At 39.5% G+C, this 26847-nt stretch overlaps 2 protein-coding genes across 7 annotated transcripts in view; one reads left to right on the top strand and one right to left on the bottom strand.

Moving 5' to 3' along the window:
• Positions 1 to 15280, bottom strand: part of EVC (EvC ciliary complex subunit 1) — a 50134-nt gene extending 34854 nt beyond the window's left edge. For 2 of the 3 annotated variants that reach the window (XM_054633331.2, XM_077177708.1), the window contains exons 1-8: positions 15113 to 15280; positions 12004 to 12114; positions 9519 to 9602; positions 8766 to 8998; positions 7772 to 7856; positions 5479 to 5577; positions 3195 to 3332; positions 1188 to 1346 (exon numbers count right to left, since the gene is read on the bottom strand). In XM_054633331.2, coding sequence (XP_054489306.2) covers positions 1188 to 1346; positions 3195 to 3332; positions 5479 to 5577; positions 7772 to 7856; positions 8766 to 8998; positions 9519 to 9602; positions 12004 to 12114; positions 15113 to 15280 — 1077 coding nt within the window. The remainder of the gene's footprint in view (positions 1 to 1187; positions 1347 to 3194; positions 3333 to 5478; positions 5578 to 7771; positions 7857 to 8765; positions 8999 to 9518; positions 9603 to 12003; positions 12115 to 15112) is intronic. The other variant, XM_077177709.1, reaches the window with a different exon arrangement.
• A 194-nt stretch (positions 15281 to 15474) lies between these two features.
• EVC2 (EvC ciliary complex subunit 2) overlaps positions 15475 to 26847 on the top strand; it is a 60052-nt gene continuing 48679 nt past the window's right edge. For 3 of the 4 annotated variants that reach the window (XM_077177706.1, XM_054633353.2, XM_077177705.1), the window contains exons 1-4: positions 15475 to 15606; positions 17504 to 17558; positions 24856 to 25016; positions 25541 to 25606. In XM_077177706.1, coding sequence (XP_077033821.1) covers positions 15487 to 15606; positions 17504 to 17558; positions 24856 to 25016; positions 25541 to 25606 — 402 coding nt within the window. In that variant the 5' untranslated portion in view covers positions 15475 to 15486. The remainder of the gene's footprint in view (positions 15607 to 17503; positions 17559 to 24855; positions 25017 to 25540; positions 25607 to 26847) is intronic. The other variant, XM_077177707.1, reaches the window with a different exon arrangement.

Here is a 26847-nt window from a genome sequence, read left to right as displayed (position 1 = left end):
AAAATAACAGCCTTGCAGAAAAAAGTTAAATACAAAAGGAGGATAGATGGACAGAAGACAACATGGAAGTCCTGGACTTCTTTTCAAGATACTATATGGCACACCAGTAAAGGTTCTCATTTTGAAATGAGGACACACACCTGATTCAGATAATGCTGTGATTCCTTCAAATACACGGTCAGACAGAGTTCAATACATATACTAAAAATCAGTATAATTGCCTTCTGCCTAGCAGTTTTCATTGCACTATTAAAGAAGGAGCCCATGATCACAGTAGGGAAAGATTTCCTGGGTGAAAGTGCAGCTGCTTTAAGCAATGCTGCAAGGTTAGAGAGAGTTTGACAATGCTGTACTAAGTTAACAGCTGGACTCGATCTCAGGGCTCTTTTCCAAACCAAATGATTCTATGATTCTCTGACCTACTGAAATTAATAGAGATGTACCTACAATGACCTCTGCAATGAGATTTCAGCATCATCACAGTAGTGACTTTATGCAGGAATATCTCAGTCTACTGAGCTGCTCCAATGCAAAACTAACAAGCTAATAATTATTGTATCTGTTTATACACCAAATTACTAATAAATGCAGTGATTCCAATTGTATGTTAATATATAAATTACATATAACTCTTTAAGCATATCCTGTGCAAAAAACAAGAAGGTATCAGTTAGATTTAACACAACATAAAGCACAGTGCTGATGCATTTATGAACACAGTTTTCTTTCCTCAGACCATATTCCTATGAGCTGATAAGAATTTTCAATTCAAATTAAAGTCACTGTACACACAATCACCCTCAAATTTAAATTAGGATTTATCAGTCAAAGTGGAATAAGTGTTTTGAAAGAAAATGAAATTTTGTAATGCCCACAGTAACAATTCTCCATCTATTGGATCTTGCACTCTCACTCCTGCTTCACCATCTGCATCAATAATACTTTTTCCTTATGACTACCTAAACGGTATTCTGAGAATTAGAACTCAAGTGCAGAGAGTTCACCCTCCTATGAATCTTCCTAAAGTGCAATGGAAGTTGAGCTCTCAGCAATGAAGCTCAAAGAGACAACTGGATTAAGCAGTCTACATCACTCCTGAGGCACGACTGACAGACTCTGCACTGACATAATTCTTTCTGCTCATATTGACTAAATCCGTCTCAACTTTTATTTCTTTTTTACTTTACCATCGCCTGCAAGTCTTGAGATTCACTTAACAAGCTTTCTACTGCAATCATCTTCTCAGTCAGATCCATCATTATCTTTGTGGCTTTGGCACTTGAGCATTTTGATTGGTCCAAAAAATCCTGCTGGGCTTTGTCAGTCTGCTTCCAGAAGGCTTCCATCTGTGGAATATGAATCAAAATACAACCCATGTTCCCTCATTAATCATCTGGTATTTCATTACAGAAAGAGGCATATATATGAGTCTACTGAAATACAAGTCACAGACAGATCTCAGTATTAGTTATATTGAACAATTTGCAAAGATAAAGAGACTTATATATAATATATATAATATATTGGTGGTGGATATATATACATATATATATATATATATATATATCCACCAATTTGTTAATTTGTTAATTCTCTACATATTGCATCTATAAGACCCTATAGTGGTTTTAGTACTGATGGTAAAAACCTAGAAGATAAACTGCATCCCTTTTATTCTGGGAAGTTTATTTAGCTGTAGGAGCAGGTATTCTAGTCAAACAACATTTTTACCAAAAAAAGAAAAAATGAAAATTATTACTGTTTTACACCATCAAAGCCTTTCACAGCTAAATGCTACATAAGCACAAATACTTTATGTCAGCACAGTGTATGTGCCAATTCTAATAGATTATTATATGGACAATTACTAGTTGTAGGTTCTGATTCCAGAAACATGACTGTGTACACTGGCAATATTCTGTGCTCTGTGGGATTACTCGTACACATGAAGGTAAAAAAATGCATCCATCACCATGATTTCTATTAAGTACCCATGAATTTTGGGGGGAAAAAAGTGACTATGGCACCTGTGAGTATGGCAAAAAACCCTTTATATTCTCAGAGGAAGACTGAGGTACTGAGCTATACAAATCTGCATAGAGAGAAATTATTTTCAGTACAACGAGAAGCATCAGCAGGCACAAGAGTGACAGAGCCACTGAAGGATGATCACTGCTGGTGAATAAATGCCTCATGTTCCTCAGCAAGTTTGCCAGCAATTATTTTTACATGACTAACCCTGGAAAACTCTAAACAATCATTTTTCCACTGAGCAAAGTTAATGTACAAAAGAAACTTGACGCAGATGTTCCAATGTTACCAGGACTTCCACTATAAAGTGAAGGGCTCAGAGAAAGCAGAGAAAATTCCCAGGGAAGCACTTAAGCACCAGACATTAGAAAATGTTAACTCCTGTATGAAAAAGGCCCAAGGCTGAGGTGATGGGCTGTTTGGTCCAGGGCTAAAGTGCCACAGTCAATCAGCACAGGCAGCTCACAGAGCTGTCACTCTCTCATTTTCATCAGCAGTCAATTTGCTCAAACTTCCAAAACAGGGCTGGGAAGAATATTACTCAGTTTACTGGAGAATAGGACATAGAATGTTCTTAACCTCCAGTTTTCTAGCCTGAATCTAGACTGACATAGTGAACCTACTTTAGAGAAAAAAAAAAACCAAATGCCTGCTATCAAACGGTATTTTCACATCAAAAAATGTAAATATATTCTCACATGGAAAGCTGCTAAAGAAAAAGGCTTTGCTGAAGTAAATGCACAAAACATACTAAAACATTGCCCAGCAACTATGGTTTTAGTACTTCTTTCTGCTGGAAAAAAGTTGTAGGCTCTTATTACTCCCTTACTCAGTTACAAGGATTGACAAAAGCAAGGTGCGAGGATAACATTCCTAAAAGTCAGGCTATACATAGGCTTGAAATAAATCCTCAGACAAGCACCAGACATTTCTCAGCTGATAAAACAGTATTGTTTTACAAAAAGCACAAAAAATGTTTTATTTATAAAAACATATTGACACCCAAAGGGAGCTGGAAATATTTTGCTGGGGCAAAGTAAAAATAATTTCAGGACACATATAAAATACTAACTGTGGACTACTCAACAAAACCATTGCACTAAAGAACTCCCTACCAAAAGAATAACATTAAAATAAAATTTTAGAAAAAAATAGAAAGTTACATTATCTATTATGTGCTCGGAATATTCCCTTTCCCTCCTTTCCAGGTCTTCTAGAGTCTGGAACTCTGAGTTACGGGCTCCTGACATTTCAGTATTCTGGAGTCTAGAGTCAAGTTGTTTCTGTAATTCTTCAAAATCCTGGAGGGAAAAAATCAAGTGATTTCTTAATCAGAAAAACAGACATAACTTCTAAATTTGGGAGCGGATCTGTATGTCAGTTCTGGCTCATTGCTAATGAAGATGAAGAGGAATGTTCAGAAAGTTCTGTTCATGGTAATGTACTTTCTGTAGCAAGCAAGGAAATCTCCAGATATATGGCAGCTCTGAAGTAAACTTAATACAAATACATACATTTCCACTAGGATGTGAGTAGTCAAGACCATAATCCATCTCTGCTGAATTCATCAGTAAACACTGCTTTGAGAGCTTTTACACTAATAATCCCTACAATCTATCTACCAATGTTTTTATTTAAATGCATGTGCCCCATCTTAAATGGCTGCTATGAGTGTACATGCTGTGTTTCAAAGCTCAGGTAAGTATCCTGGTGATAATCAGATAGTGATTCCTGCAGAGTGCTGGATGAATACACATGGATGAACACACCTGTAATGCTCATAAGAGACACATTATAGGCTGCATGATTGCATGAGGTTTCACAGTTTTTCAGTCCTTTAGAAACCAGGGTGATATTTTATGAAAGCTAATGTTGCTGACAAATACTAGTCTGATGCCATTGCCTAGTGAGCTGATAGTGAAAAGGGTGATTCTTCCTTCACTGCAACATGCCTTACATAGCAAGCACTGACTTCTAACACCATCCACTTTTGGCTATCAATGCATTAACTTGATACCTTTATGCCTTAAAGAAATGTAAGTAGAGTTTGACAAGCTTCACTAACAATTTCATCAAAATCCTATGAATTTTTATGATGCAGAATTAAAAGTGGAAAAGGCTGTCTGCAATGAAACATGTAACATCTCTTTTACATGGTGGTCATAACCAGCCTTGCTCCTTGTATGATATCTGTCCTCTAAGACTGTCAGGTTTACAAGATCTTTCTCTCCATCATATAGGACACAGAAACTCTGTACTGGCACTTAAACAACTGGACTTCTCTGACAATTATTGCATCTAATTATTTGGATTTAGTCCTTGTCTTGCAGCATCCTAGGAGCACGAGGACAGCGATGCCATCAAACTTCACTGAGGATTAGGTTCTATCAGGAAAAATGCCTATTCTAGATCAGCTCTGTTTATAATTTGAAGTCATTACCAGAAGACCACCAGTAAAAGGATTTTGCATATCTAATCTCACTTTTCATCTAGTAAATACAATAAGTTTTAATACTAAACCTGAGGATTCAAGGCTTTGAGGCAAAATACCTTCTGATATAAATCATAGGGTACAACTACAGAAATTGTTATAGTAATTCACAGACTGTGAGACTGTACAAAGTATTGGACAACTAGTGCTCATGAGCTGATAGACAAATGTCCAGATGTGAAATTCCATCTACATGTAAGAAAAGCACAATTGCTGCTGTGATTAGGCTGCTCTCAGTACAAACATTCAAGACTTGGATTGGCAGGGCACTGGATAACCTTACCTAAGACAAAGCTTCCTACAGAAGGCTGGGCCAGAAAATCTCAAGATATGCTTCTCAATCCAGATTTTTCTGTGACTCTAAACTAGAAAGTGGAACCAATAGCTCTCCTATTTTCTATAGTTTTGTAAAGCTTTTTGATCCTTCTAACAACCTTGACAATAGTACTGTGACTACCTGAAATACATTGATTGTCAATATATGTTTTCCAGTTCAGAAGTGGCATATGGACTACAATGCAAGTACATGAAAGAAAAAAGGATGATGAGTAAAATAAGTATATTTTTCCCTGATGAAAGCCTTGTGTCATACTGCTACTTTATTTCCTGCTATTTTATTATCAGCAAGATACCTGGGACCAAACAAAGCCTCTGGTAATTAGAAATTATTAAATCTGAGTGAATAGGGTTCAAAATGTTCTGTTTAAATGGATTCAACTACAAAATATTTTATCTTTAACAGATTACATAGATCACTTCATACAGCAACAAGGAGGAAAAGCATACAAGGTAATGTGTAGAAAATCAACTAACAAGGGAGTTTCTTTGCATTTTCTTCAGAAATAGATTACAAATGACATGGCTGTTCAAAAGGAGTAGGTGAAATGGCCTGCTGTGGTAATAAAATTAACTCTTATTTTCTATGGTCTTAAGTACTAACCAACAAACCCACTTACATTTTCCTGATTTAAAAGGATCTTCTTCAACAAACCATCAGTAATCTTCTTTTTACGATGGAAGTCTGTGAGGTATATCTTGAAAATCTGAATAAACATCTGTTTAAAAGGAAGAAAACAACATCCAGTTTAAGTGCCTGTCTGTCATTTTAAGCACATCTTTGTGATATCTTTTGCTAATTTAAATCAATCAGGGAGATTATAGTGAATCATAAGATAAACAACAGACAAATTAACAGGTTTATCACCAGTGACTCTCCAGTATTTGCACTGTGAAAAATTCTCTGGTTTTGGCTCCAGTGAGATACTGGAAGATGTTGTTACACATAATCTCATATATCCTTATAACCAGACAGACACATTTTAAACTATTCTTGACTGGAGAAAATGCAGATCACTTGAAAATACAAAGCCCATTTTTCTAAAGTTTAATGAACCCCTAAACTGGAAGACAGTAACTATTCAAAAGATACTAAAGACTCATTATAATGACTTCAACTGTAGTCAGTCACATAATACATCAAACATTTTTATATACAACCCAAAAGAAACTATCTCAAGTTCTAGCTAGCTTCTCTTGCAAGAAAAATACTTATTTCCCATTTGTGTGCCTTTTTTTTTTTTAAGACTGTAATACTAGTGTCTTCAAAAAGACATTTTTGATTTTTTAACAGTGGGAAAACTTTTGCTTAACCTTTTCCCCTCTTCCCTCAATTAGAGTTTCAGTGTAAGGTTAATTCATTTCATTAGTAACTGCTGCAGCATTTTCCAGTGTGGAAATAAAAATACATGAAATTTAACAGCCACCTGCCTGTTCCTTATAATCTTGAAAACAAGATGATGCAAAACTTCCCTGCGTAAAACATATAAAAACATAAATGAATACATATTTACATATTGAAACAGTTATTGAAGCTCATGTCAGGTGAGCAAAATCTGGAAATATATTATAATTAAAGCCCAATAGAAGAGAAAACCATATAGCAGTCATGTTTTGGATCTCACTTGCAAATGTTTTGGACACATTGCCAAGATACCATATACAGTAAAAAGAAAAAAAAAGAGTTCAGGAGAAGACTGATAGAAAAGGATGTATTTCTTTAGACTTGATGCCAAGAAAAACTGAAATCAGAGAAAGCAGAGTGGGAAAGGAAGAAATTATTCTCAGGCTGATTTATTTTTTCCCTTTTTTACCTTCTGACAAAAATATAAAGCTATATAAATATTCAGCTAAAGGTCTAAGTCCTTTGTGGGTATTTCTAGTGGGCCACAAAGTGTGTTAAGTGCTCATTTTCTCTGTGTTTCTGTGATTACATCACTATGTTGCTACTTACCTTCCTTAGAAATTGATTATTAACTTTGACATCAAGTTCAACCTTCTATAATCAAGCTAAACTTCCTTCTGGAATCTGATCACAAGTTCCCTTTCTCATTTAACTAGAAGTGGGTAATCCATCAGATGAGAAACTGCTTCCCAGGTCTACTTTCCTGTTTCCTCCTTTGGGTTGTGTAGAAATTTCTTCAGAAAATCCCACCCTTTGAAATATTCTCAGTGGATTTAGTAAATTATAACAGAAATTACCAATTTTGTTTAAACAGAGCTCAAGAAAAGAGGGGAGGAAAAAGTTATAGACTTTATGCCCAGACACATATTTATTGAGCTAAACCTCAGTAGCAGTAATGGTGCATGGCTAGGCACCACAAACAATCATTACTGAATATCCCATAATGTCCCATGACCTTAATTGTACTTTGTTTTTCTTTTCTTTTTTTTTTCCTTGTCAGTTTTGGATGCTTTGACTTGATGCAGGTAGTTATCTATGGTTTAAATGGTACCTAAATCCTACAATTTTAAAAATTCAGAACTATTTTACTTACTACAATGGTACTGATGGAGATGAACTGAATTTTCCATTTTATTCCAAAAGCTTTAAGTCTTTGGAGTCGCAACACACAAACAAGCAAGTTTGTCCTAAAGACAAACTCACCTATTAAATAATTTATTACCTCTTCTTATGAGCCTCAAGTGCTGTATGTTAATCTCTGAAGTAATATTTAAAACCAATTTTTTGCATTTGCTATATTGGTATTTCACAGACCAGTATACTTCATCATATTTTACTTCCTTAGGAAGCTCATATATATGCAGAGTAGGAGGAAAAAAGTCAATAATGTGTAAATGCAACTCTGCTGCATTACATCTCACCTAGCCAGCTGTTTATGTTATTTCATAAACTAATATTCAGCTAAGATTTTCAAAACAATGAGCTATAAATGAGATATAAGTACCTACCACATTTTTTTCTTTTCTGAGTTCAGTACCAAGAAGCATGAGATCTTGTAAAGTAAGACTGCAAAGGCAGAGCTTAACATCAAAACTAAAAAAAAGATTAAAAATGCATTAATTGCAATCTAAATGACAGTTACACAAAAAGACAACACAATATGGTTCATTTAACCACTAGATCCTCCTAAAAACACTGCCCCAAAACAGAAGTAAAGTTACTTTACTTTTACATTGCCTCCTTTTTCAGAAAAGATTTCTGTATGTAAAAGTAAACAAACATAGAGCTTTTAATTAAGTTGGTGCTGAAGTTTCCTCTAGAAAAAGACAAGTTGAACATAGGCATGAGTGGATACAACCAGGGAAAGCAGGGCTTTAAATTGAAACAGACATAGAAAGAGTGGGTATTTTGTAAACATTCTTCATTGCTGGTACCTTTCCCAGTTCAGGGACACAAACATGATTTTGTTATTCCTGCTAATGAGAGTGCAGACACATGTATTCATCTAGGGGTACCTTGCCCTGCTGCAGCTGAAAGGAAATCAGAGCTAACAGTCCGTTTCAATACCTCTACCTGCTCATCAGCAGTGTCAGACAGGAACTGTTTTCCCAGAGTAAGACATGAGTAGTTCTCACTAAAACAGAGAGAACAGAACACTGAGTGTTCTCAAGGCACCTGCAGTGTGAGATGTCATTGTACAGTGCAGAGAACTCCATCCCCAGCACATGTGAACTGAGCATACAAGACATAACAAAGACATCTCCTCATTCTAACACCTTTTATGAGACAGCTTTTGGCCAGCTCTGATTACCAAAATTTCACAAAGAACAGGATGACTTCCAACAGCTTAATGTAATAATCTCCCAACAACTTTTTTAGGGTTATAAACAGATAACCCTGTCGTGATGTGGTGACTGTGTGCATTCATACCCAGCCTTTTACCTTTAGTGACTGTCCTAAAAACACAGGAATTGACCAAACAAGGTCAGGTTTTCTGCTTACCTCTCACATGTCAGCACTTCAGGGAAGCTGGCCACCTTTAGAAAGGCTCGAGCCTGAAACCTGTCATCACTTGTTGTGGAATGGATTGTTGTGGAGGAGCTACAGTCCTCCTTGTCTCCCTGGCTCAGGGATCCCAGGCTGCCTGACATAGATGTCTCCACCACTTGATTAGGCAGAACTGCTTGCTTTGGATTCTCATGCAAAGATGGATTGGATGAGCCATCTGCCAGAGGCTACAAGTCAAAGGAAATTCACAAGGTCAATTAATACAACACAATAAGGAGACAAACATCACATCAATTTTCAGTGTTTACTTTTAAGGGAAAAGTTAAACAGTGTACACAGCAAAACTGTTTCCATGTACATGAGAGGCCTTTGTATTGCCCAGGAAAGCATTCTTCTGTTGTAGTTAGCTGCTTGGTGTATGCTTTCTCTTTCAGATCCTTGTGGTGTTTTTCTTATGGCTCCTTAGACAGATCCAACTCCCATTAATGTTAAGGGGCAGACAAGCTCTCTTAAATACAGTGAAAATTGACTGGACACCATGTAAAGCATTGCAGGTTCCAGCAATGAAGGGGAGCTGAAAGCAGCTGACACCTTACAGAATAAGCCCTGAGTCAATGGACTATTAAAAAAGGAAAGATCCCTATTAAGCAGATTGGCAGTAAATTTCCTTCCATTACTTGACTCTGCAATTTACTCTGACACAGAATGATTGCCATTAATTTTTACAAGTAGAATCTACAACCTTACCCTAAATTTCTGGTTGATGGGATAGATCACTTTTGCCTTTAATGCAAATGCTGCAATGTTACTGTTCAGAGGAGACTCACCTTCCTGTATGGAAAAGAACAAAAAACATTTGAGAACAGCAGATCTGGCAATTATTCACTTTAAGTATCGTGTGCTCCTTTTTGTTACACAGCTTAAATGTTCCTATTGACAACTGTTCATTGATTGTCCCTGCTTTGGTGCAAGAAGTCTTCTCATAAGGCTCATTCCAAGTAGGAAAACTTGAGAAGGGAACTCTTGTCATTGCCACTGCTACAAAATATTTTTAATTCTTCAGGAGAAAACAGGTAGTATCTGGTATTTCCAAAGTATTTTCATTTCGTGTGTTGCCACCACCTCTGTACCCTTAGCAACAGCCAAAGATTTTACAAATGAGACTAATACTAAAAACTACTAAAGGATAATAAACTCCACAGATATCATCAGGGCCATAAATTCTGTCTTTCAATTTAAATAAAGAAACAACAAATTAAGCAAATACAGTCATCATTTTGCCCTAGGAAAAACTTTTATAATACAACCCTTACCCAAAATCTAGAGAAAATAACCATGTTTTTCCAAAGAACTTTTAACAGATACTGAATTCTTTTCACACAATTTTCTGTATCACATAATCACATAATCAGACTTTCTGCTACTGCCTTCTTCTATATGCTGGAACAATAGTATCATAATTTGTTTTCAGAGGTTAGGTATTGCTTAATAAAAGTTTGGCTATAAATAGCAGATAAAATGTGTAAATCCAAGCTCTAGGACTTCCTATTTTATCTCTTTTGGTTTTGTTATGTGAAATGAAAGACTGATTTGTCAAAACACGGGGTTTTTCATAAAGCTTTTTTTAGGAAATATCAAAGCACTAATAGAGTCTAAAAATGGAAACAGAAAGAAAAGAGCAGACTATGTAATTCACTGGACTTCTACCATTGCACTTTTCCATCTCCACTTCATTTATTTCCTTCATTTATTTTTGGGTTTACTGATAAAGTTTACTGATAAAGTTGTCCCTGGTGAGCAGTCTCAGCACTGCAGTATCCCATCAGGGACAGGAGTGGACAGAGCTATTGCTCTGCAGTGACTGGAGGCAGAGCAGCCAGTGCAAAGCTGGAAAGCTGTATTGCAGCTAGAACTAACACATCCTGCTTCTCAGCAGGCATAAGTAACACACAATTATTATTAATACAGTAATTATGGTATTACTGCAATGTGAAAAGTCTCAGAATGAAAATACCTGTTTTTCTGAAGTGCTCTAACCTAATTAAAAGCATTTTCCATCTATGCTTCTTCATAAAATGTCAATTGGATGCTAGTAACAGCAAAAGCCTCTGGAAATCAGAACAAATTAGTAGAAAAAAATACATATAATTTCAGTAGATAGACAGATAGGTGGGAGAAAGTCCCCTCAAATAACATGGTTACCTCTTAATGTCTTATAAATGAGCCACGTTATGGAAATGGATGGAGTTGTGAATTATCACCTTTAAAAGACTGTGAGCCGATTTCAAAAACACTGTAATAAGCATAAAGATGTAAAATTGTCTGAGCTCTCCCACAACATTTACACTTCCAAAAATAACCTAATCCATGCTCACTTGTTATATTCTACTTTAACTCAAGCAAAATGACCAAGCATGTTGTGTCACCACTCCTGATCAAAGGGTGAAATGAAGATTCATTACCTGTCAAGATTTAAACCAACAGTTTCAATGTTAACAATAACATTTTCGTGGAACCAATTCTTGTTACAAGGTAAGCACTAGAATGGCTGGTTATGACTACATTTTATCCATGTATTTAATTTATGTATAAGAGACTGAATGAGTCAGCTGAACTGCACATTTTTAAATGAGCAGTTTAAATCACAATCTTTAGCTCCAGCAAGACCAGTCAAATCAGCTTTGGGTGAAAGATAGTGCTCTAATGACTACACAGTAGGAGTGGTTTCCAGTTATTTTGGGATTATAAAAAAAAAAAAAGTTACTTAAATTACTTGATGTTTCCATTGAGAGTGGGTTGTTAAATTTATATTTCTACTTTTTTTCACAAATCCTCTAATTGTCTTTGAATCCCAGCTCACCACAGTGGTCTTTCAGCACTTACAAACTTTTTCTTATGTTAATCATGTTAATTTATCCCATCAGCCTTTTGAAACTAAGGAAAACATAGAGATGAAAGCAAAGAAGTCTCTGTCCAAAAAGAACTCAGGATCTTGATTAAAATACGCAAAGAGTGCCTCAGGAGAAATGGAATTCATAAGGGGAATAAGTGCTCGAAATGGTTGCATTCATAAGCAGCAACCAACTCCCACTCTCCATCTTACATTTTTCTGAACACTTTTAAAGGTGTCTCTCCAAAGCCACTAAAATTAAGACAATTTGGAGCAGGCCCTGAACATGTTCACTGTTACAAGCAGCAAAATGGACATCCACCTACAAGAGCAGAGCTTTACCTCCAGCACCATCTCCTCTTTTGATGTATAGGGTTCTGCTTTACTTTTCATGAGTGTGTGCTCTTTTTCATCAGCATTGAAGCTTTCCAGAAGTCTTTGAGAATCATCTTTCTGAAATTCCAAGAGAAAACATAAAATGTAACACATGAGATCATACAGGTTAACTGGAAACATCTTCCACAGCAGCCTGGATACATTCATGTCTCCATCATGAAAATTATTCCAGTATTAGTTGAAAATTTTGGAAAAAAACAATCTGAAAATGGATGAAAATTTTACATATTCAGATAGGAATAATTAAAATTAATGAACTTTTAAATTTGTCATTCCAGGAGTAGAATTTTAATCTGAAAAAGTTTTAAGAGGCTGTGAACCTGTCAGATCAATCCATCTGCTCTCAAAATGTCATACTACAGACTGTGGAGTCAACCTCATAGTCTGAGCTCAAACATCTCAATTACAGCAAGTTAACTAAAATTGTCTATAATTACCAGCAATAAAGAGAATGCCGAGTATTTTTTGTCCCTGGCCATGAGACTTCCTAAATGAAGCTTTATGTGTGTGGAAGTTCCTGTCATGGAGAAGTAACTATCAGAAAATGTTCATCACCTTCCTCTCCAAAAGTAGCCCATATTATTGGCCTCACTTCACAAACACAAGAAGCCACTGGTAGGGATACAGATTCTGTGGCAATGAAACCTCTTGCTATACTTGATCTTCCCTACACACTATAGAGATCAGAAAACAACACTAATGTGCCTCCCTCCAAACACAGCATTACAAAGATGTTTATTTTTTTTAGTGAAGCAAAAGAGAGCAGCCACACTACATGGATGACTTTTTAAATTCTTTTTCAGGTTTTCAATCCACTGACTACTTTTGGATGTAGTCTAATGATACAGCTGCACACATTATGCATGTCACTCTCTTATGGAAAGGTTCACCTTAAATTATTTGGCCATTTGGTAGGTAAAGCAGTCCATTTTCCCAGAACACAGAGAACAGCCCAGCTTTGGAACACACTTAATCCTGTATGACTTGCCTCTGTCACCTCTCTGGATCTTAGATAGTGCAATAATTCAGACTATATTTTTGAGTTAGCCTTTTAGATGTGCTGAAGTGCAGATGCTGGTTCCTAAAAATCTACTGATGAGAAAAGAAAGCTACAAATCTCCCTCAGCAATCTTGTAATTTATTTGTTACCACGGTAAAGAGTTCTTAAAAATATCCCAGTGTATCCTGCGTACAAATCAACAAATAAGGGACTTATGCATCCTCCATGCATCCAAGTCCCATGGATTCGGGCTGTAATCTATAAAATAGTTATAACTATTATAACTTAGGCTATAATTTAGGCTGAGCAAGATGAACTGAGGCTGAGTGACAAATGTGTTGGCTTACTGTGGTGCTTAAAGCTGCTTCAGGCTCCAGGTACTTGCCCTGCTACCACACTAAGGATCATTCAGCTGCTTGGGATGGAACATATACTCAAGAAAACGATCCCTGTTTTACTTTGGATACAGAAGGCTGCAATACGTGCAGTTCAGCACCTGCTTGCTCCATAGCATTGCTGGGGCAGATAGTGGGAAGGAGGAACAGTCTGAGGTTGCCCTGTTCAATTGGGGAAATCAGACCCACAGGATACAACCTTCCCACCCTGCAATGTGCTCTGTATGCACCAGCAAGCAGTTTATTTTTCCTTCAAAATAAATAACCCTTTTAGGGCAGCAGCATTGATTTTAATAGCATTTAAACATCTAAATGCATCTGAAGATCCAGACCAGGGATTACTGACAGCTTCTATTCCCTATTCACATATATGACATAAAGGATAAAATTGCACATGACTACATTTGAGTTGGTAGTGGCAGTACAATAAAGATACACCTATTAAGGCATGGAAAATGAGCAATTGAATCAGAAGGGCTTGTACTTGCACAGGATGCATTGATCCAGCATTTGAAGTGCCTCCATTACTAGCCTGATGTCTAGCTTCAAACACAACTTCAATCCTCCAACTTAAAAGCAGTTGGGAACTAGAGAATTTGTCTCTTATGTCATGTTTAATGATGATCAACACTAGCAGATACACACATGCAGCAGAGCTGTTATAAGTCAAAAAAGGTGTGGTGAAAAACCAAGCTGGACCAGACCCTGCACCTGCAGGCTGGCAGAACTCTGCAGAACTCCAAATCCCACTGCTGTGCCAGCACCAACCACTGCATCCTCAGTCCAACATGACCTGGGTCTAAGTGGGATGGGAGAATAAAGCATCAATCAGTAACAATTCTCAGAAAATATATCTGCCTGGTAGATGGGTGCCTGCCTGGTTCGGGGGGCACATGCTGCCTCTGCAATCTACGAGTCCAAAGAAACGTTATGAAATAAAGAGATACAAACCACAGTATTTAAAAGAGAACAGCCAGTATGTTATTAACAAAATCACACACTTTAGAAAACCAGTTTAGTTTGGCATCAAGCAAACCATCAGCAGTGCTCAGGCTCCTTTATTTCTTTAGGTATCCATGTGCATACTCTCAGTGCTAAGTTATTGCAGTGGGTTAGTACTAACATTCTGTGCTGTGTTGTAACATGAACTTTGGAAAAGTCTGTAAAATACTTTGGAAATAAAATTACAGCTTTAGGACAAAAACTAGCGTTTATTTTCAACTATCTCACAAAGCTTCTGCAAACCAGGTACATCTTCCATTATCCCTAAAAGCAACACTGCCTCGTACACGAAGCGATGGTTGCGAGAAGCAACTTGCCGGTCACAAATGTTAGAGATACAGGCCAGGGGGACAACACTCAGAACACTTCAACACTTTCACCGGCCTCCTTTTAGAGTTAGTCTATTTCTTTCAGCCACTTTTAAAAGGAAGTGGTGAAATCCGTTCCAGCAGAAGTGTGGCAGGAATTACGGGGCTCGGTACCCACGCCTGCCGCGCCGCTCACCCCGAGGCAGCCCCGGCTGTCCCGTGCAGAGGCCAAAGCCGGCAGGCGACTCCTGCCGGGCCCTCCGCCCTTCAAACCTTCCCAAAGCCCTCCTGCTCCCCCGAGCTGTTCGCCCGCGGCCGGCCCGCGCCCCCTCCCCGCCGGCCCCGCGTACCTCTCCGCCCCGGCGCGGCCCGAGCGCGCAGCGGCAGAGCAGGGCGGCGGCGGCGGCGCCCAGCAGCAGCCCCAGCAGCGCGGCGGGAGCCAGCAGCGCGGGCAGGGCCTGCAGCGAGTCCGCCCAGAACTGCAGCCCCACGGCCCGCAGGCAGCCCTCCGCCGCCATCGCACGGGGCCCGGCCCGCGCCGAGGAGAAGGCAGGGCATGAGGGGAGGTCCCGCTGCTCGGGGGCCCTCTCCCCTCCGCCCTCGCCGCGGTGGGAGGAGACCGATGGCGGGTGGATGCCGCGGCTGAGGCCGGGCCTGATTCGGGGCAACGCCTGGAGAAATCTCCGCCGCGCCGTCCGCACCCCCGGAGGGTCCGCCTGCTGCCATGGGGTGGCCGCTGGCCGGGCTGCTGCTGGCGCTGCTCCCCTCCGCGCCCGCTCAGCCTCTCGCAGCGGGCACCGGGCGGGGCCCGGCCCGGCAGCCCTGCGGTCGGACGGCGGCTGGGGTAAGCGCGGTGCCCGCGGTGCGCGGGTGTGAGCGGCCCCTCGGCGCGGCGGGCGGCGGCGGGCTCCGGGCGGGCCCGCGGGACAGTGCAGCAGCCCCCGCGGCCGGCTGTGCTCGGGAGCGGGACCCGGCCCGGCAGCGGCCGCTTCCCCGGCACTGCGGCTGGGGGAACGGCCCGGGAAGCTGCCGGGCGCCGGCGTGGTGACACAGCCGACAGGTTCTGGACAGGGTCCTCAGTACACTGGAGGGGGTCCAGCAGAGGGCCACGGAAGCCATGAGGGGTGTGGGGCATCTCTCTTACCAGGAGGGATTAGCGGAGCTGGGCCTGTTTATTCTATGGAAGAGAAGACTGAGAGGGGATCTCATTAATACATAGGAGTATCTCAACGGTGGGCGTCAAGAGGATGGTGCCAAACTCTTTTCAGTGGTAGCCGGAGACAAGACAAGGAGCAATGGCCATAAAGTAAAACACAAGAAATTTCACTTCAACATGAAGAACTTCTTTTTGTTGAGGGTGGCAGAGCACTGGCACAGCTGCCCAAAGAGGTCTTGGGAGTCCCCCTCTCTGATGTTCCAGACCCACCTGGATGTGTTCCTGTCACCTGCTCTGGGTGACTCTGCCTTGGCAGGGGATTGGGCTGGATGATCTCCAGAGTTCCCTTCCAGCCCTAATGATGCTGTGTCTGTGTTTTGCTGTGCTTCTGAGCAGAGGCCCTTGGTGTTTATCTAGTCACAGCACCTCGGCTCAGTAGTGTCAGTCTCCAGTGAGGAGTGCAGTAGCTGTTAAGATGGAGCTTTTATGTTCATTCTTTCTCCTTATCTAGGCTTGTGTCTGTCAAGCCATCTCAAAATGTGTTGACATAGTTATCTTTTGCCCTTACTGTACAATGGGGATTAGAGTGAGTTACAAATGTAGTTTGTTGGTAGGATTACAGAAAGACTAATAAACAGGAAATAGTATTGCAGGAAAACAAACAAACAAAACACTCCCAAAACCAGGACCCTCCCCAAAACCAACAAACAGCACACCAAATTACTTTACCAGAAGAAGGCAAAGAAGAAAATTGCCCCTAACGTGCTGTACTGTAACAGTGGTATTGACATAAGTCAGTACTTAACATTACCCACATGCAGTGCTTGGTAGCAAACAGAAACAGTCAATGTGGCTGATGTCACCAGGCTGAGTTAGATCCCTGTTAATTACCCACATTCCTACCTCTCTATTAGCTCCTGCAAGGAGGAATCTTTGATAAACAAGAACTTGCTTGTATGACTACTGCATCTTGATCAAAACACTGGGCAATAAAACTCCTTAAAAACATTGGTTTCTTCTACTGATGTTTTGAGCTGTGATTTCTGTTGCAGTCTCTGTGGTCCAGCCACAGGCAGGAGGCTGTCACAGATTGCCTTGCAAGCTGCAGTTTTAGCATGTGGCCCCTTTGAAAGGGTCTGTGTAGTTCTCTGGAGGAAAAATGAGTGTAATGTCAATGGGCTCAATATCTCATATTGACACATTCCTGCTGCCTCCAAGTGATCAGATTTTCCTGTGTCCTTAAATAGGCCTCTGAAAATGTCAAAGAAAGATTAATGAAAGCAAACTAATAGTCAGCCCAGCTCCACTATTGTGCAGGGGCTCATCCTGATAATATGAAGTGTAAGTACTATTTGAGCCCCAAGTGTGCATATCCACACTGGGCTACAGAGTCTCATACTGCTTAACAAGCTGTGGGAGACCTCTAGAGCCAAGTTGTGTCTCTTCTGCTAGTTAATTTTGGAGAAACTCAAGGCTTTGTAGGATAGGCTTCTGTCTAATTGTGTAATTGAGGCATAAATTCAGCGTAAAAGTTCAATAATAGATATTTATGAAAAGTATTTTTTTAATAATTGCATTCTTCCAGGTTTTTGAAGATGATCTGTGGCTTCAGAAAGAGATGGGATGCATAGGAATGACAGGTATGCAACTGTTTCCTCTCTCTTTTCAGCATTGTGGGGTCCCAGGACTCACAGGGCATGTGTGAGAAGGTGAGCAGGGGCATGGAACTGTGCCCTGCTGACATCATTGGGACTCTCAGTCTTGAGCTACAGGGAAGTGTTTGCACAGAAGTTAGGAACAAGGGTGCTTTAGGTTGGCTAATGGCTCATTCATCTTCATTCATCTAGAATGAGGCCCTTGTGAGAAGGCTTCATTTCATACTCTGCTCTGCATCATTTTCAGGAGGAGCCTTTTTTCATTATTAAACATAATGGTATAGGGGAGCACCCTCTGATGTCCAGAGTTCAGGTTTGTGAAAAACCCAGACTACTTAAAGCTGATCAAGATGTTCATTTTCAGAAGCTAGCTTAACCCCTGTGCATTTACCAGCAGTGTTGCAATACCTATTCTTGAAGCTATTTTTATAGGCTTCTGGAGCTGCAGTGGCAGGACCACTTTGTCCTGGACCAAAGACTGATTGTTAAAGACTGTTAGATGCAGTGGGTTAAAGACTGATAGATATAGAGGGTCTAGAGGTACTGCTGGGATGTTGGTAAATCTTCACAGCAGATATCAAGTATTTTTGTCAGCTTGTTTTTTTCCAGTATTTATTCAATGTACAGTGAACATCTCCAGTGGTAGTTGCCTAATCTTGTTGAAACAGGTACCACAAAACTTAGAGGAGTCACTTTGAGCTTGGTGTAGCTGCATCTGAGGGCTGACTGCCACAGGCTCTTTATGTAAATTTGAGCAAAACACTCTGTTTCTCTGAGTCTGTTCTTTAATTTCTGTGTAGGTATTATAAATAGTGTTCTACTTCACCTGAACATGGTAGAGATGAGTATATCCTCAAAGGTTGGGATGTCCTCATATAGCACATTAACAGGGCAGCACTGTGTTAAATAAACCTCTCCTTCACTATGGTTCCCCAAGAGATTATTTCATGACATGTGTTTGCCTAGAAATTACATGCTTTGAAGCAGTTATCAAGTGAGATACCTCTAATTTCTTTGCCCGGTGCCATGGCTAATTCACAAATGAGTTTATTAATTTAAATATGAAAGCAAGTAATTCAGATTTGCTGAGCTTGTTTTTTTCCAGTGTTTATTCAATGTCATCTTTGCTGTGTGCATCCTGCTTTGTAATGGGTTGCAAATTATTCATGTAGCATCCACCAAGAGAGGAAATGAGTGTGGTTTTATACTTAAGAAAAAACTTCTTGCCCTAAAAAAAGAGTTGAGGATTTTGATATTCAGTACCATTTTGTTAGTGGTTAAAATAACATGGCCAGCAGGACGAGGGAAGTGGCGTCCCTTTGAACTGGACACTGGGGAGGCTGAACCTCAAATCTTGTCTTCAGTCATCCCCTCACGACAAGAAAGACATTGAGATATACTGGGGTGTGTCTAGAGGAAGGCAACAAAGTTGGTGAAGGGTCTGGAGAATGAGTCTTAAGAGGAGCAGCTGAGGAAGCTGGGGTTAATTAACCTGGAGAGGAGCCTCTGGGAGGACCTTCTCACTTTCCATACTACCTGAAAGGAAGTTGTAGTGAAGTGGGGGTCAGCCTCTCCTCCCAGGTAACAGGTGACAGGATGAGACAAAATGGCCTCAGGTTGTGCCAGAGGAGATTTAGTTTGGATATTAGGAGAAATGTCTTCATGGGAAGGGTTACCAGGCTTTGAAAAAGGCTGCCCTGCCCAGGGGAGTGGTTGAGTCACTGTGCTATCCCTGGAGGTGTTTAAAAGATGTGTGCTTCAAGATGTGGTTTAGTGGTGAACTTCACACTAAAGTGCTAAGTTTGCAATTGGACTTAATCTTAAGGGTCATTTCCAAACTCAATTATTGTGATTCTGTGAAATTCTGGCATTTTGTTAGTAGGTAAATGTATGTGTTAAATGAGTGCAACAAGCACTGAATTATATGCTTGATTTTATAACTGAAAACTGTCCCATTCTAGTAAATATCAATTTTTAATATATTTAAAACTTAAGATTTTAGTGATTTGCCTAATCAGAGTATTACACTCTTTAGGTTTTACTGAAGAAGTTCTTGATGCATAAAACCTTTGTCATTGAGTCTGGCAGCGTGCTGAAGTGTGAAATGGTTTGTGACAGCACACTGATCTCAGTGTTTCTTTTGGAAGCTTTTTTGAGTTGTTTCTGCATAAGATGAGAAAAGACAACCCCAGACTATTCCTGTGACTGAGGAACACAGTGGATTTTTCAGAGCTATATTTGAGTCTGCTCTGATTTATTCAAAACAGACCTGGAAAGTAGATTTGTTTTTTCTTGTTGATACCCATAGTTTCTTTGACATTGTAACAAGAAAAGCTAATGGCAACATTCAAAACTGAATACCGTAAATTGCTACCTTTGCCTGTTCATTGTTGTGTGTAATTGAAAGGACTTCAAATTGGATCTTGTATCCTGGATGGTTTTCAAGACAGGGAGTAATTTAGAACAACAACAACAAAAATATAGCAAGTGAGTATATTTAACTCCTGTCTTACCCACTGAAATAAAGCAAAATTGTTCAAAGCTTTGCTGATAAATTTGTGGTGGGTAAGCAAGTGAGACTCTGGAATCTGAATTGAAATATTCAGCCCTTGAGAGCCATAAATTAGAATTAATGTCTTAGTTAAATTGTTGGGATTTTTTTCTCATTTTTAATTCTGAACTTGAAATTTCACAAACTTGTCAGTGTCTTTGCTTTCCTACTGTAATTTGGCATTCTACTGCTTAGAATGGGCTGTAAAGGTATAGGAGCCTTAAGGACATACTGTAGTTTTTGATGTAAACTTATTGTAAGATGATTTTAATTTTCTCTTATCCAATTGCTGTAGCCAAGAGTAACCTTCACCTTAACTTCTATTGTGATGTTGTGTGTGCAGTTCTGATGGTGGGTGGTCGATGGGACTGACACATTCAGGACTCAGCCCCCTGAATCCAATGGTCAAGGCTTGTGCTGTGCCAGGTCCATGTCCTTACACAGAACTAATTTCAAAGGACGGTGTGCTGACCACGATCAGGGGAAAATTTCTTTTCTTAGAATGCCCATCCTTCTACCCCCAGTCTGTATGAACACAGATCCACTTCCACCACACTCTTCATGCAGCAAGTGCCTTTTGTACCAGGTTGGATCCTCAGTATTTGCACTCCCTGAGCAGCAAGTGAATGCAGTGAGGTCTGGGAGTGGGTGCACTCCTTCCGAAGCATATTGCCTGGGCCTTGAGTGGCAGCTGGAAGCCCAGAAAAGCAATATTTCCCAGAAGGCAATAGTGCACAGAGCTGGAGTGGCAGGTAACAGCCTAGGGAGAACAGCAAAGAAAATTGAACATCAAGTATCAGAGATTGCTCTGATCAACTGTGCATTTGTCATTTTGTAAGGTGGTGGAAGGCGCACATGGGGGACTGGGTGAATGCTACAGGAATGTGAGAGGTAAAATGTTACACCAACATTCCTGCTGTTGCAGCTATATTAATATGTTTTTTGTGTTTTCATTTTGAAATTCAATACAAGGTCTACCTACCAGCACTGGTAATTAGCTAGGAATATACAGTTTAAGACAGGGTTCTGATGTATCCGCTTATATTTGGTTTATGTAGAATTAAATAATGGGAAAACGTTTTGTTAATATGCTAATTAAAAGTAAGATAAAATATTTAACAGCTTGATAATGCCTTGTAAAACAGGGGAATTTTTAATTAAAAAAAAAAGCAAAAAAAAATTTTCTTTAAGATTGTGATATTGTCTCACAGCTTGAAAGAAAGTGAAATTACTGTCTTTGTTTGATGAACTGTTTGATTTGGCATCTTTGGAGATGTTTACAGGAAAGCCCCAGATGAAGCCCCATGCTCTGGTAGTTTGCTTGCTGGGAAATGTTTTGGCCTGAGGCGCTGTAGTCAGGGAGTGCCTGGTGGCAGCCTGGCAAGCCCAGCTGAGAGGGGCTGCCTGGGCTGTGCACAAAGCTGAAACTGTTCCCCTGCGCTGCAGAGGTTTTCTTTCAAAAAGGGGTGGGAATCATTGCCATTTAGAAACCAATGAAAATTATGACCTTGCAGCCTGATGATGGCTTTTTTGAAAACAGCCAGAAAAATTATGAAGATTGAAGCTGTAGGAAGAAAAGAGTGGAAGGAACACGGAGACTTCAGAGTCACTGTCAGCACTGGGATGCATCTCTGAAGGGGCAATGTCGATGGCACCATGGAAACAAATTGCACTTCTGAGCAGCATCCAAAAGAAAGCCCAGTGCTTTTCAGTGAAAGGTTTCAGCAATCTAGTGTTAGTATTTTCCAAATCTGATAAATCTATTTGTTAAGGAAAAAAACCGTTTCAGGACAGAAATCTAGACTATATGTGAAAAAGACAGAATGTATTATGGCTGTACCATCCTTTCTCAGATATTTAGAGTCTAGCTTTTCAAGCACCCAGCAGACATCTACAACCCTACATCTACAATAGTAACTTACCTGAAAAGAGATAGTAGGTGAATTGATAAATACAATTATGTTGGCTGATGTTGAATATGCAGCAAGTTATATGGAAAAGCAGTTAAGTTCTTGTAGATTAGCTGTTCCAGTGACAGTTGAATATCTGTGGATCAGAAAAAAGTTATTTTATTTAATTGACAGTCAATACTTGAAACAAGAATGCCACAGAAAAGTGCAGCTTTACTGGCAGTGTTTTCAGGGTATTATAGAACAGTCTGTAATGTTAAAAATTAATAGACAGGATGAGAAAAATTCTGGAGAAAAGCAGTGGCACAAGTTGCTGTATGGACATGCATCATACTGGTTGAATCTGTTTAAGCAAAACCTTCCACTGGGAATATACAAGTGGATTTGCAGACACATCCTTGTCATCATCATCAGTGTGGAGACTGCTTAACATAAAAGTTCAACTACTTCAGTGGCTGATGATGGAGCAGCCACATACCATGCCTGGAGACTTCTGCTGGGAGTTGGGAACATTATCTTGGGATTGTAAGTAGTGACAAAGCACGGCTTGAAAACAGACTCATCTGTGTAATTAGTGATACAGAGATTCATTCCCAGTCAGGGAGCATGATCAGTTAATTAAATTGGTTACTGTGGATTTGATACTCCTTAGAGGGAGAGTGTCAGGCTTTGCTGTCACATGTAGAGTGCAGCTGGGTGTGCTCATGGAGATGTTATACTACACAGGACACAAGGCCAAAAGATACCCTATGAAGCAGTAGCACACTTCTTGTTGGCTGACTGCCCTCATCCCAAATTCAGAAGGAAATTATCTGCTAGACAAGAAGAACTTTAAAGGTAATAGTTGCTCAACAGAGTTCATACATTTTGTCATTTTGACTTCTGACTTTCAGAGCCCTACAAAGAAGTTCATTCAGGGTTCCTGTTTAGTGTAAAGGAAAGTCCAATTCCTGTAGTCAAGAAAACAAACAGGAGAATTGGTGCCCCACCTTTATAGGAATGCGGTTGCAGTTGCATTAATGTATGAGAGACACAGCATACATAAAATTAATCTTTTTCAGTGTATGAATATATTTACACAAAAGTGCAAAGAGGCTTGATTCAGTAGTCAGAAACAGGTTTAAAGCCGCTGGGGGTGAGATACAGTATATTTGGATCTGCTGGAGAGTCTCATGGCTAGGTGAACTCAAATTGGTATTTAGCAGATTTGTACTGCACTGAAAATTCAACACTGGTTTCATTCTGAGTGATTTGCAGTATTGCTTTGTCTTGAAATTGAAATAAGCCATGCATGACTGTCTTGAAAAAATTCCAACCCCAAAGATATGTGGACATTTGTTATAATTCTACATGTTCCTCTTCTCACCGAGTTTGCCATGTTGTTTTTAAACTTCCTAAATTAGTCTGTGTCTGTCACGTTGTTTAACAATGGTTTAAATACTTAGGTAAAATTTAGAAAAGTGAATTAAGACTGGTCATAAAATATAGACACCAACTTTCCCTGGCCTACATAATCACATTTTGTCAAGTATATGCTACTCCCTTCCAAACAAACATTGGGAAGACTGGGAGACTTCCCAAGTGCGTGTCCACGTGGGTTTTGTAAGCAACAGGATTGCATCTCATTCATTCTGTTAACAGAATTATTTTTAGTGATTCATGTGCATTAATGCTTTAAGGCCCTTTTTAAGGGTCCAGTTCTGAATGCTCTGTCCTTGCTTTTCTATTTGCAACTAATTGTATTTCCCTATATTGTTCTTCTTACAGAGCAGTGGCTTTTCAGAAAAACTGCTGCTACTCATATTGATGAGATTTTAGTGTCTTCAGCTTTTCATATTTTATTAATATGTAATAGACTTTTTCATAGAAAAGTCATTTCAAAAAATGACTTGCCTTTTTAATGGGAGTTTTTGTTCATTTTAATGTATATCCCTGAAAATTGATTTAAAAATAAGTAATAAATGAGAATAATATTAAGCAAAAAATGAAAAAAATAACTTCTTTGAACAGACAACCAGCTACCATTTTAAATTTTCATAACATAGTTCTCTTAATTCAGCTGCTTTACCTTTTGGCAATTTAACATATTAAATTATTTATTTTTGGTATAAGCTTCTTTTATTAATGTCATAAGTGCTTTTACTTTCATAGTTCAAAGTGATATGATTTCAAAACTATGCCTGTTACTTTGTGTAATATCACTGACTAACCTTTCATAAAAATTTAAGAGTATAAGCTAGCATTTATATTGCTTATTACTAAATTTATGAGCATTTGATTTGATGGTATTTCAACTGAGACCCCTCTTCAAGTGAGAAGTATTTCAGTTCTGAATGTCTATTGGCAAGGTCAATGCTTAATTGGAAGACTGCATTTTTAAAGCAGAACATCTTTAGCACTGATGCCCCTCACACTGTGGATTATTTGAATTCTTTATGCTTTGCTGAAAGTTTCTTTGTGTTGAAAATATTAACAGTTGATTTATGGCTTAAACCTTTTAATTCATGCACTAAATGCTTTACATTTAAATGGCAGGACGTTTTCTGTGGGGTATATGGGAGTCCCTTAGGGAGGAACTTTGTTTGGAGTTTTGTTCTGACTCCTGCTGGGTTTTGCAGGACAAATCCCATCTCTGTTTCTTGGCTGGCCTCAGTCTCTGTTGCTTGTCATGATTTTGAGTGCCTTGAGAGAGAATATCTGGCTCTGCCTGCCCACAGAGCACTGGTGGCCTGAGCCCTCTCCCTGGCTGGCCTCTGCACCAAGTGGCTGCCATGCAGGACCCATCCTGAGCTCTAATGCTGGATGTTGCTTTGGTTTTCAGCAGTGCCCTTACCTGAGGCCATTCAGGCCAGCAGAGCCCCTGCCCAGGTGCTGAGCTCGGCAGCCTCGGACAGCCCCTGGAGCCATTCTCTGTTTGCCCTGATCCCCTCCTGGAGCAAGAAGGTGCTCTTCAAACGGGAGTCTGACCTCAGCCACCTCCCGGTCAGTAACAGATGCTTTGCCAGTTTCAGTGTTTGGCAGGGTTGTAGCAATTCTGTAAACTGAATATTGGGAATTTACTATCCAGTTAGTACATTTCTAGTTCTGTCTCAGATGATTGTCTTCATTTGATGTGACTTCAGCAACAGCAACTAGTTTTGAGATTTCCAAAGAATTCCTGTGACAGGTACAGCTGTGTGATTGCTGTGTAAATTCTGATATTAAGAAATTAAAAGAAGCTGTATAGTCTGATGAACTTTGTGCAAAGTGTGGGTTTTTTTGGAATTGTGATAGTCAAAAGATGAAAATATCAATAAGATTCTAATAATTACTTGTAGGAATAAGTAGTTTTTACACATTTGGACTAGAAAAAGGATTAAACTGTTGGGATAATAAAACTCCTAAATTTGAAGCCAATTGGTACCTCTAATTGTTTTTTAAATTATTTATTTATATAATTTAACTTGTTGCTGAAGTTTGAAATTGTGTTTTCATACACTATGTAGATTATTCCCCTTCTTCCATAGCCTGAAGACGTGTCCAATACATCAGTGTCTTCTGAATTTGGAATAACTCTTCAGAAATGTGGCATGGTAAGTTTTCTTACATTTCTCTTGTTGGTAGGAAGTTTGTGCCCAAATGACCTTTAAAAAGCGGAATCCTGCATGTGCCCATGCTGAGTTTTTGGCAGTATGTGCATTTTGATGCTACAATGGTCCCACTCTCTGAGAGGCACTGTTTTTGCAGTGTTGATTCAAAACAGAAGTCAGTGAAATCTCAGGCTTCAGGGCATTTTGGATTGTGGTAAAATGAAGTAAAAACCTGTCTGTCAATTTCTAAAACTGCAAATGGGCAAATCCCAATGAACACCCAAGTAATCAGACAAGAGGCTGGGTAGAGATAGAGACAAATTTTGCAAGATGAGATAAACCTTCTGAGATATTCCCCTGGCCCAGCCATGGGTGCCCTACCTGGGTCAAGTGTGGACTTCTTTTGAAGGATGAAGCACTGACCCCTGTGTTACACATAGTGTGTTTGGGCATCCTAACACACAATCATAGCAAATCTATTGTGTCATGTCTGAGTATTCAGTGGGACTCACCTGAAGCACAATATTTAATGAAACAAGGTTTCATTTGACTTGTGTAAATGCTTGTAAGGAGCAAAGATACGGAATTTTTTTTAACTTCCCATTTTATTTTTACTAGACTGTTATTCTTCCTTTTCTTTTTTCCCTTTATTTTCCCTTTCTTTGCACTTGATAAAGCAGGTATGAATTTTTATTATTTAATTACAGTCAGTTCCAGTTAGCTGTCTCCTGGAGAGAGAGAGAGAGCACATCCAACTTTAGGATCAATCTGAATTCAGCCACTGAAATGGTGCCTGAGGGTAGAGGATTCAGTAACCAGTGCAGAAGAGGTGACTTTATAACCTTCACCAGATCAGCTGTGTAGAGAAGAATGAATATGCATCACATCTCATTGTGCTAATTACCTCTAATGTTGTTTTTGAAATGGCAGCAAATCATGATTAATGAGGCTGAATAGTAAGCATTTCAGACATAAAAGTAGTAACACAGAATCTTCTGCTTTTCTATCTGTGGATCCCCAGTTTTTGTACCAAAGCCTCTCAGAACAGACTTTGAAACCAGTCCCATGTTGTTTTTTTGCTGTGTTCAACACAGCCTCACACAGGCTCATTAAAACTGAAAAATAACTGCTGTAGGAGATTAAAGGTAATCTGTTGTAGATGTTGTCTTTATCAGAAAATACTTTTGTAGTGCTATTAGTTGTAAATTACTGAAAACTACACAATTATATGTGATTGTCTTCCA

The sequence above is a fragment of the Agelaius phoeniceus genome, chromosome 4, assembly GCF_051311805.1.
Source record: "Agelaius phoeniceus isolate bAgePho1 chromosome 4, bAgePho1.hap1, whole genome shotgun sequence".
Classification (NCBI taxonomy): Eukaryota; Metazoa; Chordata; class Aves; order Passeriformes; family Icteridae; genus Agelaius; species Agelaius phoeniceus.
This window is presented reverse-complemented; position numbering and strand designations above follow the sequence as displayed.